The sequence below is a fragment of the Eretmochelys imbricata genome, chromosome 8 (genome assembly GCF_965152235.1).
Source record: "Eretmochelys imbricata isolate rEreImb1 chromosome 8, rEreImb1.hap1, whole genome shotgun sequence".
In the NCBI taxonomy this organism is placed as follows: Eukaryota; Metazoa; Chordata; order Testudines; family Cheloniidae; genus Eretmochelys; species Eretmochelys imbricata.
Genome location: NC_135579.1, coordinates 48,523,109 through 48,535,474, shown reverse-complemented (window position 1 = coordinate 48,535,474; position 12,366 = coordinate 48,523,109). Strand labels below are relative to the sequence as shown.

At 46.3% G+C, this 12,366-nt stretch overlaps 1 protein-coding gene across 1 annotated transcript in view; it reads left to right on the top strand.

The window, feature by feature from the left end:
- Positions 1-12,366, top strand: part of ADCY10 (adenylate cyclase 10) — a 74,239-nt gene that overhangs the window by 24,056 nt on the left and 37,817 nt on the right. Inside the window, exons 10-16 of the mRNA XM_077825341.1 lie at positions 1,423-1,499; positions 1,682-1,871; positions 4,433-4,488; positions 6,129-6,282; positions 8,078-8,270; positions 9,728-9,814; positions 10,563-10,846. Of these exons, the coding sequence (XP_077681467.1) occupies positions 1,423-1,499; positions 1,682-1,871; positions 4,433-4,488; positions 6,129-6,282; positions 8,078-8,270; positions 9,728-9,814; positions 10,563-10,846 (1,041 nt within the window). The remainder of the gene's footprint in view (positions 1-1,422; positions 1,500-1,681; positions 1,872-4,432; positions 4,489-6,128; positions 6,283-8,077; positions 8,271-9,727; positions 9,815-10,562; positions 10,847-12,366) is intronic.

The window sequence follows — 12,366 nt, the reverse complement described above, 5'->3', positions numbered from 1 at the left end:
GACAGAGCATGAGCCAAACCCCTACTGACTGTCACCCCCCACCCCACTGGCCTCCAAAGGTCCCATCAAGCCCTTCTTGACTGCATTTGGTGGAGGAGCTCCCGACTGAAGGGGACCCTGAGGCCCGTCCGCTGGCAGGACTCCAGCAGTGCTTGGAGAGAGCACTTCACCCCCTCCTACCTTCCAGCACGCTCTGGTCTGGCCTGAATTTTTGAGGCCTGTGCCTTGGCATGCAAGCACTGCTGATTTCACTGAGGCTTCAAATTAAACTCCTGCATGTTTGTGGGACCAGAGCCTTTGTCCCCTTTTGTGTCTATAAATGACAAGACCAGACCAAACCCCACTCCCTTTTCACACCACTGGCACTGATCTCTTTGAGTCTTTGTGTAACCTGACTCTCCTTTTCTGACGCCCCTCCAGCTCCTGACTCTCCAGCAGGGATAATTCAGACTGGTGCACTCAGAGGGCAGCATTTATATTCAGCTGGGAACAGTGCGTGATAGTCAATAGGGGTGTGTGCTTTGCTCAGTAGCCACTCCCTTTAAGGGGCATGCCAACCATAAAGAGCCAGGGAAATTCAACCAGTCACATGTGAGAGAATTAAATTCCAGGCATGAGTACACTGCAAGATCAGTGTCCAGTGACAATTACAGTTAAGCAGTTTTCTGCTGTGTGCACCCATTATAAATATGGGAAGCATACACATACCATAGTGATGGGTGTGGTATAACAGACTGGACAGCTGGATGATGCAAGGAGGGAGGGCTGAAACTCTACACCCATCTCACCACTCCCTCACCCATGGAAGCATTTTAAGCATGCAGGATTTCTACTGTGGGCAGATACATGTGTTGAGAAAATGTGAATACTTCCTTGAACTTTCAGGCAGGGCTTCACCTCCAGCTCCACACCAGGAAATGAGGGCTCAATTGTGGCTTTGCATTACAGGGAGAACAGGGACTCACAACCCATGGGGAGGTCAAAGAGACATTGTGCCTGTGGAGTTGCCTAAGGAATGTGGCCTCCGTGGCACCCTTGCAAAGGATGGACAGGGGCTCCCTTTGGCCTGGGGTCAGCTCTGCTAGCTGGGGTGGCGAGCAGGTGGGGCTGTGGTCTATCTCTCTGGGGAGGCTAGTTCCAACAGCGATGGTAGCTCATAGCACTCTGCACTCTGGGAAGCACAAGAACTGTCGTTACATGGGGATGTGCGTGAGGGAACCTCCTTGCATCCTTCTCCATCCCTTTTGTGCACACACAGAGCTGCACACAGGCTGTTCGGAGACCTAGCTGGCTGATGTGGGGATAGTCAATACAAATTAGCACTACAGGAGTGCGGGTGGGGAGAGGGTGCGTGAGCAGATGCGGCAAGAGGGACTGGACATTTGGGATTGCCGACTCCATGTTGCTCTCATTGCTTGCTAGGCTAGTTTCCATCGGAGTAACCAGTGGGCCAGTGTTCTGTGGAGTAGTTGGCCATCGTGTAAGGCATGAATACACAGGTACAGTCTGTTTCTCTGGTCGTGTGCATGTTTGGTATCCTCTGGGTACCCATGGAGTGTGTGTGTAGGATGCATATTTTTGCTGGTGGAGGGGTATGTATGCATGGAGCTGTCCACAGGACGGTGGGTGGGAACTCAGTTAACTTTTCAGTGCCCATTTTCTTGCTCTCTCCACGACACAGTCATTGGCCAGAAGGTGAATCTTGCTGCCCGGATGATGATGTATTATCCAGGGTTAGTGTCCTGTGATGCAGTGACCTACGCCAACTCCAGGCTGCCTCATTACTTCTTCGAAGAGCTCCCCCAGACTGAGATGAAAGGAGTTGTGAATCCCGGCGTGGTTTATCATTATCTTGGCATCAGTGAGAAAACGTAAGTGCCCCCTGTTAAGCTCAGAACACTCAGAACTGTGAGCCACTGTTACCACTCTGCCTTAGCAAGAGCAAGAACTTTGGTACTGCTAAGCTCTGTGGCAGGTCCCTGACACAGCAGCCTGTCTGCCTTGCCAGCAAACTCCTCAAGACTCTGCCAGTCTAAACCTTGGCTTGCTGGTAACAGTCAGTAAGTCCCAGCTGCGAGTTCCCCAGAGATGTCTCCCTGCAGCATCCGGTCCCTCATGTTACGCTCACTGCCTCCAAAGAGACAGAGCACACACCAGCCTGTGAGGTTAGCTGAGGCCTCACACTTCACTTTAATACACAGAACTGAGACGGTTTTGTAATAAAACAAGAAAAAGGTTATGCACAAAGCCCTTGGATTTAAGTGACACTAAGCAAGGGCAAAAGAGACAGGCAAGGTCACAAACAAAACAAAACACACTTTCTAATGATGAAAACTCAATCTGAGCAAGTTGCAATCTTTGCCTAAGCAGTTTCTCACATCATGTTTCCATCAGCTCTTGCCTCTCCGGCCAAGAGAATCCAGCTTTCATAGGTCAAAAGGTGCTGGACTCCACTGTCCCCTCAGTGATAGAGAACTAAAAGGTCTTTTTGTTCCCCTTATATTACTCAAAGTCCACAGTCTTCTCCCCCGCTTGTTTAGCTTGATGTCTTTATTTTCCTTATATGTAAATATACTTCCATTGTTCTCTGCTGGTAACCCAGGTAAGACAGGTAAATATGCATGCCTTTGCCTAGGACAAACTGGGTTTTACGCTCTACTTCCCAAACACTTTTCATGAATATATTTCCAGCACACATCTATAACACTTTGTACCCAACCTGTACATACATCACACAGTGATTTTTGGAACCAGCATGTCACCAGGTTATATACAATACCTTTCATGACATCTTTGAGATATATATCATGACAACAGTGTGTTGGGGTAATGAGTATGTCAGACCTGATGTGAGTTACAGTAGGGAGGCCCTCTGCTAGTTGGCATTGAGGGGCTTCCAGAGTCACACCCCCATTTTACCACGGTGGGGTGGGTGTGATGAAAGGGCAAATTACCTTTGATCAGCACAAAGGGGTGTGAGTGCTATCCTGTCTGTTCAAAGCCACAATGTGCATCATCCTTGCCAAAATCCAGAGCATCATCTCACAGCTGTCTTAGGAAATTTCATCTCCAAAGTCCTGTACTTCCCCCCACACAAGATAGACTCAAGGCAACTTAGTCAAGGAGACAAACAGCTGCTTGGACAGCAAATAGCTTAGTGTAAAAATAGCTTCAACTTGCATATCTTCAATCAAGCCTCATGTTTGAGAGAATGGGTAACTATAGTGTCTCATTTGCATCTCTCTCCCACTCCCTCATCAGCTCCAGCTACTTGGAGACTGAGAACTGCACCATGGAAATGTAGACGCATGCAGTGTTTCTCCATACACCTAGAACAGCCCTGTAGTCTCAGTCCAAATGACTTTCAGTTCAGATTAAGGGGCACAACAGACTAAGAAAGAACGAATGTAAAGTCTCCATGAGGGAGCACAGTTTGGGTCCCTTCTTGGGAACATGCTGCATCAGCTGTGCTGGCAGAAATTTAAAGGTGCAGTACAGAAAAATCCAAGTTCATAGCAACTGTGGTGTAGCTAGCTAATTATTGAGTTCAGAGACCAAGTTTGCATGTGTTTTGTTTTTTCATATATCCTGATACCTCCTTTCATCAACAGCTGTTTATACAAGAACTGCCTTGCTCTCATTGTCCAAATCCAAGGCTACATTCTTACAAGTTCCTCTCTGTGGAAGGAGCCCCATTAAAATCAGTGGGAGTCCGTATGTGGGAAGCAATTTGCAGGAGCCGGGCTGTTGTTAATATATAGCTTGCTAAAGAGAGATTTTAAAAAGCAGCGCAGTAGTTCAGAGTAATCACCGATTTCATCAACCTTCTTCCTTATTAATGGCTTTACTTTCTTTTTCCCATGACATGTTTATAGATTCTCCTTACAGCCTCCTTATTCTCCTTACAGCCTTTGCCTAGTATTAACTCATTCTGCTTTTTTTTTTTTGCTTTCCTTATCTTTTCCCCTGCAAGCTTCATTGACTCTGTCTATTCCTACTTGTCTCTCATCTCTTGCCCATTTGCAGTACAAAATTGTTTGTTACCTTCAGATCCTTGAGGAGCCTCAGGAAACCAGACTGGTGGGCATTGTATTGCTCTTTACCAGAGGAATCGTAGGCTGCTGTGCCTCGTTTCCTTCTTAGCTCTCCGATGGATTTTAATCCACTCTCCCATTACACCAGGCTCATTAGGCTCCTTAATTATTGATGTTCCTTTAGCGCTCTTCCGAAGGGAAACCCCATGACACTACTTCACCCCATCTCAACTTGAGCTTCTGGGTGCAGGAGGCTTAAGAATAATGAAACCCTTCTTGGAAGCAGGGCTTGGATTCAGAGAGAGTGGGCAGCCCAGCTGCGCCCCCACTCATGTAGATTCTGACCAGGAGTATTTTCGCTCTTTAACTGCAGCTTTCCTTTCTCTTACTCCTTGCAGAATGATTGGCAAAGCGTATCTCACCAAGGAGAGGTCTGAGTATTATCCCTTACTGGGTAGGTGGACAGAGCTCTTCAGAATTCCAGTTGGTTTGTCTTTAGGAACCTGTGGAGCAGTTGTTGCTGCTGGGAAGATGATGCCCGGGGAAGAGATGGATGTGGGGGGAAATGTCTGAGGGGGAGCCACTACTGGAGGATAGGTTTCAGAGTAACAGCCGTGTTAGTCTGTATTTGCAAAAAGAAAAGGAGGACTTGTGGCACCTTAGAGACTAACCAATTCATTTGAGCATAAGCTTTCATGAGCTACAGCTCACTTCATCGGATGCATACTGTGGAAAGTACAGAAAAGAAAAGGAGTACTTGTGGCACCTTAGAGACTAACCAATTTATTTGAGCATAAGCTTTCGTGAGCTACAGCTCACTTCATTGGATGCATACTGTGGAAAGTACAGAAAAAAAGTCTTCTGTACTTTCCACAGTATGCATCCGATGAAGTGAGCTGTAGCTCATGAAAGCTTATGCTCAAATGAATTGGTTAGTCTCTAAGGTGCCACAAGTACTCCTTTTCTTTTTACTTGAGGATATTAAGTAATTGACCATTGGGATCATTCAGAAATGTAAAGCTGTGAGATGTGCTCAGGATGCTCTTAAAGATACGGGGCCTTTACGCTGAAGTTGTGGTGCCTGATCTTGCAGGCCTTATATGGTGCTAAGGAGTGCAGGACCTGTCCATGGTCAAACAAGAGTATGGAATACATGCTTGCCATGTTGTTGTAGCTGTGTTGGTCCCAGGATAGACAAGGTGGGTGAGGGAATAGCTTTTATTGGACTAGTTCCTGTTAGTGGAAGAAACAAGTTTTCGAGCAGAGGTGTTAACTTCCCACTTCATTTTAAGGATCAGGGGGTAGCCATGTTAGTCTGTACTCACAAAAACAACAAGGAGTCCGGTGGCACCTTAAAGACTAACAGATTTATTTGAGCGTAAGCTTTCGTGGGTAAAACCCCCACTTCTTCAGCTGCATCGTGGTTTTTACCCAGGAAAGCTTATGCTCAAATAAATCTGTTAGTCTTTAAGGTGCCACCAGACTCCTTGTTGTTTTCATTTTAAGGGCTTTTCACTTTACTGACAAATGGGGTTAAAGCAAAATGCTAGATCCCAGCACCCCAATACTGGGTGAGCCCCACCTCGTCTCTAAGTTTTAATCCTGTTGCCCTGTAGGAGCTGATGCACTCAACTACTACCTGCCCTCCCTGGAGGTGAATCTCCTAGTTGGCAGGCTGGTAAGGAGAGATGTAAATTACGCTTCCCTGTGCCAGCTCCAGTGAATGTAGCTCAGGGTCTGTAAGGGAGGCTGGCAACAAATCTGAAGAGGGACCCCAGGTATTGGAATGAACAAGGGGTTGTGTGAGGATAGGGATAATGTAGTCACACTTCTTTGTGTGTTTGCGGGGGACGGTAGCAGCAAGCCGCTGGAATCTGGACAGTCGGGTTTGGGACTACGCTACAGAGGGAAGCTGCAATTATCAAAATGAGTGGGGAGAAAGGGATGGATAAGGACTGCAGCAGAGGTGGAAATGAACCAGTGACTTATGGATGCATTTTCAATATGGATGGAGACATGCTGCCACTGCTAAGCAAAGAGGGAAAGGGAAATGCATTGGTCTTTGCTTTCTTACAGTCACTCAATGTTTCTTAGGTCGGGAAAAAGAGCTTGAAATCTATGACACTTTATTGAAAGGATTTGTGGGGTCTACGGAAGGCCGTATCATAATGTATGAAGGCCTTATGGGCTATGGAAAAAGCCAGTTACTTGCTGAAATTGCCTACTTAGGCCAGAAGGCTGGCCACAGGTAAGTGCCTTTAACTTCACTTTGATACACCTGGCCCACTTTGATACACCTGACCCCTGTGCCCCACACACCTCTGCCCCTGCATGGTGATCCTGAGCTGCAACATTCCCACAGAGATTGCAATAATGCCAATGGTAGGAGGCTTTGTCAGGCTGGCACAGACTGAGACGGTGTCTAATTGGCTGCAAACTGACCTCTAATGGCTTAAATGAGCCCTGCATGGGGAAGAGGAGCTTTTAGTAACTTCCTCCTTTAGTACAGCTATTATTTCACATACAGGAATAGCCAGCACAGTCACAGGGGAGGTGAAACAACCATTGGTCCAATTGTACCTATCAATGTCTGTCTACTGCTCTAATTCTTCATTTAATAAATGAGGCAATCTGAGAGATTCACTTGTGGTTGGATGGGTCCTTTTGTGGTTCTCACCAGCTCTTTGATTAACTGTGGCTTCTTGTCCAGTTGATTTGTTGACCCAGCCACCCCCCGTGAATCAGAAGGCATAGCCGTCCATCTGTTTTCTGACAGCATATGGAAAGTTGATTTCTGGGAACCTCAAAACTAGCAGGGCATGAATACGCATCAGAAAGAGACACTGCTGGCTATTTCTCCCATCCATCCTGTGAGAGACTCCTTGGTTGAGGCTGTCATGACCCAGATCAAGTCGGATTCATGTTTCAGTGCTATTTGATGCTAAAGAGGAAACATGTCTAGCAAGACAGTGTATCCAATAGAGCTGCTAAAAAATAAATTGGGGGGCATTCTGCTAATTTGTTTTATTAATTCTCCTCTCATTTTCCCCCCCTTTAATTTAAAAATTCAAAAAATTTGAAATATTTTGAACAGCTTAGTGCTTGGTTGAAAGCTAGGGAAAGATTTCCATGAAAATTGTCAATATTAACAAAAAAAGTCCTTTTTACTTTTCAAATGTCAACATTAAAAATGTTGAAATTTCAAAATTCAAAAGGTGTTGATCAACTCTGGCCCATGTTTTCTGTCTACCTGGACACAGCGTTACTAGCTTTTCATGGGCTAATCCAACTTTTAAACTGTGGACGAAAGCTCATGCGTGTGCTGGGTTTTTCCCCCCCAAGAGAAATGGACAGACTTTAAAAATGTCATTAGTGAGGGGCTGGGAGATGGCCCCTCACTGAGAGAAGACATTTTTGGATGCATGTGATGTGGCAATGAGAGCAGCTCTAATGGGATGGATGCTCACGGGTATGTATGGTTGCATGTCTTTCAATGCAGGATGACTTTAGAGTCCAGGGGGATGCCTGGAACTGAACTGAAAACAGCCAGGTGCTTTTGACAAGGGTGTGATCTCCAGAAGACAATAAACAGGCTGATCAGTCTGGACTCTGCCAGAAACTCAAAGGGGTGTGGTTGGGAAAGGTGGTTGGAGATCAGTTCAGGGCTGTTAATCTTTTGTGTCCCTCAAACAAAAGCGAAAAATGGAGAGGCTGAGCTCTGCGGTTAGGTTGCTTTGCACCAGCCATGGAGGAAACAGAGACCAGGAGACATTGCTCAAATCCACTGCTGATCCTCAGCCATTTATCCATAAGGAAAATCAGGTGCTGAAATGTCTTGTAGTTGTCTTGGAGGTCGATCAGAAAGGGCTGAAGAACGCTGGTTCCATTATTTCTCCTTCATTTGGAAGCTTTTTCTGTGTGTCTAGATGTCCATGTGGTAAGCGGTAGGTTTGTGTTTCTGTAATTCTTTCTCAGAATGTGCTGGCTCTTCCTTACTCCCCATTAGAACTTCCTTATAATTTCTCTTCATTTTAACCATGCAGGGTTGTTGCTATGGAGCTGACAAAGGTAAATGTGCAGCAGAATTTTTTTGCCATCCGGACACTCATGGCCATGTTTCTGGGGATTGATGCTTGTAAATCTTACGATGCAAGACAGCACATCCTCCAAGGCAAACTCCGAGGTGTGGTAGAACAGACCTACTATTGCCTCCTGAATAACATCTTTCTTGTTAAGGTAATGGAGAAAGCCCTCACCTTCTGGGGGAAAAGCCTGTCTGTGGAACTGGGTTCTGTTATTTACCTTGCTTCACACCAATTCGGCATCTCAGCATTTTTTGTTCTTGCCCTGAAATTGCACACTGAATCAAAGGTGTGAATACTCATGAAATTCAACACAGTCATTATAATTGGGATAAATAGGATGCTGGGTGTGGCTGAAGAAATGTTTGTTCCTAAATCTGCATGGAAGAGTTAGTGGCATCATGCTGTCGATCTGATGCCATCCACTTCATCTGTCCCACTTCCTCACTCTTATTCTGGGATTGGCCTTCTTGCAATCATGAGGCTGACCTGTTTGGTGAGCCTGAATCCTAGCTTGTGCACACACACTGGACTTTGTTCCTATACTTTCTAAAGGATATTCACAGAATGTCTACCATCTGCAACTACACAGGAGGAAGGGAAGCAATTCCACCCAGACTTGTGAGGTGGCAAGAAAAAGCTCTTACTCATTCCAGGAAAGACTTAGAAAGCAGCACCTGGGGAGTTGGGGGGTCAGATGGGGGCTTAGGGGATTTACAGAGTAGTTAAGGGAATGGGTGGATGCTAGTCAGTTATGGTAAGAGGACCCCTCCAATGAGCAGTTGCATTTGACTTTTCAAGGGGAACAGGAGTGGAGAAAAGTTGAATGTGGAGGGAAAGATTCACTCTGATATCTGCACTAGTTGCCATAAAAATAAATGGGGGGTGGTGTGGTGTTATTTCTTGTTTTCCACACTTCAGTGATTTGGTTTTGCTGCCTGTCACTGCACAGCACGGAAACATCATTTCAAAAGAGGCGTAAGGGGAAAAAGGTGTCATGGAGGGTGAGGCTTCAAAAATGGAAGCTGGGTGAAAGGTGCAGGCTCGGCAGCCCTGGAGAACGAAACCCTTTTCCTTATCCACAGAATTCCCACAATGGCGGAGTGAGCCTTCAGTAAACACACAACTTCCCACCTCTGCTCTGAAAGGACCACCTCTCTAGGTGAGAGGGCAGTTCAGCGATCACAGCCCCTCCAGTTCTTAGCCTGTCCACTGTCAGTCAACCAGAGTGAACTGAATCACAAGGGAAGTCAATGCCCATTGACTTCAGTGGGGCCAGGATTTCACCCATAGTTCCTCTGCTTTAGGCACCCTCCTACCCAGAGCAGGACTAAGACCAACAGTTTATTTCACACAGGTCACCAAAGAGCTGTCAGATGGTAGTTTAATTGTTTAGCTGGACTTAGATGGAGGATCTAGAAGCAGAGGCCTGGTATAGTCACATACGCATGCCCAGATGATGCAATCCCTGTGTGAAAAGGATAGACACTGAGATGAACGTGTGTGTCTCACTAGGCTGGACATTTCAATCACGGCTTTTCCCATGAATGTGTATATTATGAACAGGAACGCTGCCTCTTCTGCTCACTGTTCTCATTTTTTTCTGACTAGTTTCCCACCTCTGCCGAGGTTTCCAAAATGGACAATGAAACAAGGACAAAGGAGATGGAACTATTTCTTGTGAAAATACTACAGAAGGTGAACCACTCTCTTCATTGTGAAACAGAGAGAAATGATTCCCCAGACTGCACTGGACTTGCAGATTCTGCTAATGAGCAGTTGGCTAGCAGGCTGGGAATATGGTGTACCCCAGCCATTTTCCTTATGTCCTTATCCTCTGTATCGCGCCTCAATCCTAATTCCTGTTATCTGCGCTCACTGTGTGATGTCTAAAGTTAGAGGGCAGGGACTATGTCTTTCTGTAGCACCGAGTGCACTTTCTGGCCCTTCTCAAATTCAGATTATGGGATGGATTCTCCATGAAACTGGCTCACGCTTTGTCCCAAAGCTTGGATCTCCTCCCAAAATGCACTGACTACACCCCCAGAGTGGAAAAACATAAATAACCCCCTTTTCCAAAAGAGTGTAATCATCTTGGGTGATATTGCCCCTGGTGTGCGTGGACACAGCCCTCTTACAGGTGCATGAATGAGGTGGGGTGAGCTGGCTGGGAGGAAAGCTCTGGACCTTGTCTCCTCCCTAGTCAGCACAGAAAGTCATGTTAGAGGTAGTCGGGGGTCAGGCCATGGGAGGGGCCATGGATCCATGTGTATGCAGACCCCAGTATCTTATTTAACCAACACAAAGGAGCTGCAGCTGCTCTTCCACTCCATAGGTTGGAGTAGCAGTCACGGGGCTGTGGGTATGACACCCCGGGCCCTGGCCTGAAGGCAAGATATACGTAACTGAAGCAACACCTTATTCAGGCGATTCTTTGCCTTTTTAGGCAGTGGAGAAAGACATTCTCATTTTTGTCATTGATGAAGCCCACTTCATTGATCCTGCCTCATGGGAATTTCTGGACAACTTGCTCTCCAGCATCCCAGTGTTTATGGTCATGTCTCTAGCTCCTTTCAGCTGCCAAGCACGGCTGCCTTGTGTCTCTGCTGCAAGCATCATTAACAATGCAAAAACCATCTACGTTCAGCTGCAGGAGCTAAAGCCCTCTGTGATCCTGCAAAAAGCCTGCCAGGACCTTGGGGTGGTCAGCATCCCCCGGGAGCTAGAAACGTAAGTGATAGGCACCTGCTCTGTGCTCTTAGCTGCAAACCAACCTTTTCCCACAAAACAGAGGGGAGCAGGTCCGAAAAGGAGAAACCACATAGCTCATGGCCAAGTGACTGACTCTGTAGGGTCCATGAAAGCAGGGTCAAAACAGCCCAATAGCCTAGCACCTAGTAAAACATGGTCGGCCCTAACTGTATGCTGTTCTAGTGGCTTGGCAAAGATTCACTGTAGCCTAGTGACTAGAGCAGTGGATTGGGACTCAGCAGGCCTGAGGTTTATTCCTGGCTCTGTCATTGGCTTACTGAGTGACCCTGGGCAGGTCATGTCATTTTTCTGTGCCTCAGTTTCTCCATCTGTAAAATGAGGATGATTATACTGACTCCTTTGTGAAGTACTTTGAGATCTACTGACAAAAGCACCATAGAAAGTCCAGGTATTATTGTTATTAACATTGAGTTCTTGGCTTGTCACTGCCTTCTAATGTTCTGGCTTGCAAGTACATCTCAGGGCAGTTGCTCGGGGGATCTCTCAATCAGTTTGCTCCCTAGGCAGGGAGTTAAGCTGGTACCATCCATCCCCTCTGTTTGGGTGAAGAGTGGTGAGCACAGAAGGCTAAGATGTTAACTTGACCTTTGTTTCCTGCCCCACCATTCATCAGTCAGGTGTGAGTGCATCTTAGTACAGAAACCGCCCTGTCAAAATTCCTTCAGCTACTTACTGTGATGGGTTTGGTCACAGAGACCCCCTTGCGACTGTCACCTGATGTGCTGAAACTACCTCTGAGCCCGTTTTCTCTGCTAGTTTTGACCTTCAGAACCCTGCCTTGATGAGCCAGATATGCTAATCTGCTGCAACACAGACCCAGGGTCTGACCCATGCCCCCAAAGCTGCAGATTTAACTGAAAACGGCTTAGCAAGTGCTCCTGTCTCCAGCACCCAGAAACCCAGATCCCAATGGGATCCAACCCCCAAATGAATCTGTTTTACTCTGTATAAAGCTTATACAGGGTAAACTCATAAATTGTCTGCCCTCTATAACACTGATAAAGAAATATGCACAGCTGTTTGCTCCCCCAGGTATTAATTACTTACTTTGGGTTAATTAATAAACAAAAGTGGTTTTATTAAGTATAAAAAGTAGGATTTAAGTGGTTCCACATAATGACAAGTGGAACAAAGTAAGTTACCAAGCAAAATAAAACAAAACAAGCAAGTCTAAGCCTAATACAGTAGGAAACTGAATACAGGTAAATCTCACTCTCAGAGATGTCCCAATAAACTTCTTTCACAGACTAGACTCCTTCCTAGTCTGGACCCAATCCTTTTCAGACCAATGTTGTGGTTTATGGCCTGGGTCCAGCAATCACTTACACCCCCATAGTTACAGGCCTTTGTCCCAGTTTCTTTCAGGCATCTCTTTGGGGTGGAGAGGCCATCTCTTGAGCCAGCTGAAGACAAAATAGAGGGGCTTCTGGGGCCTTTTATATTCTCTCTCTTGTGGGCGGAAACCCCTTTGTTCTTCT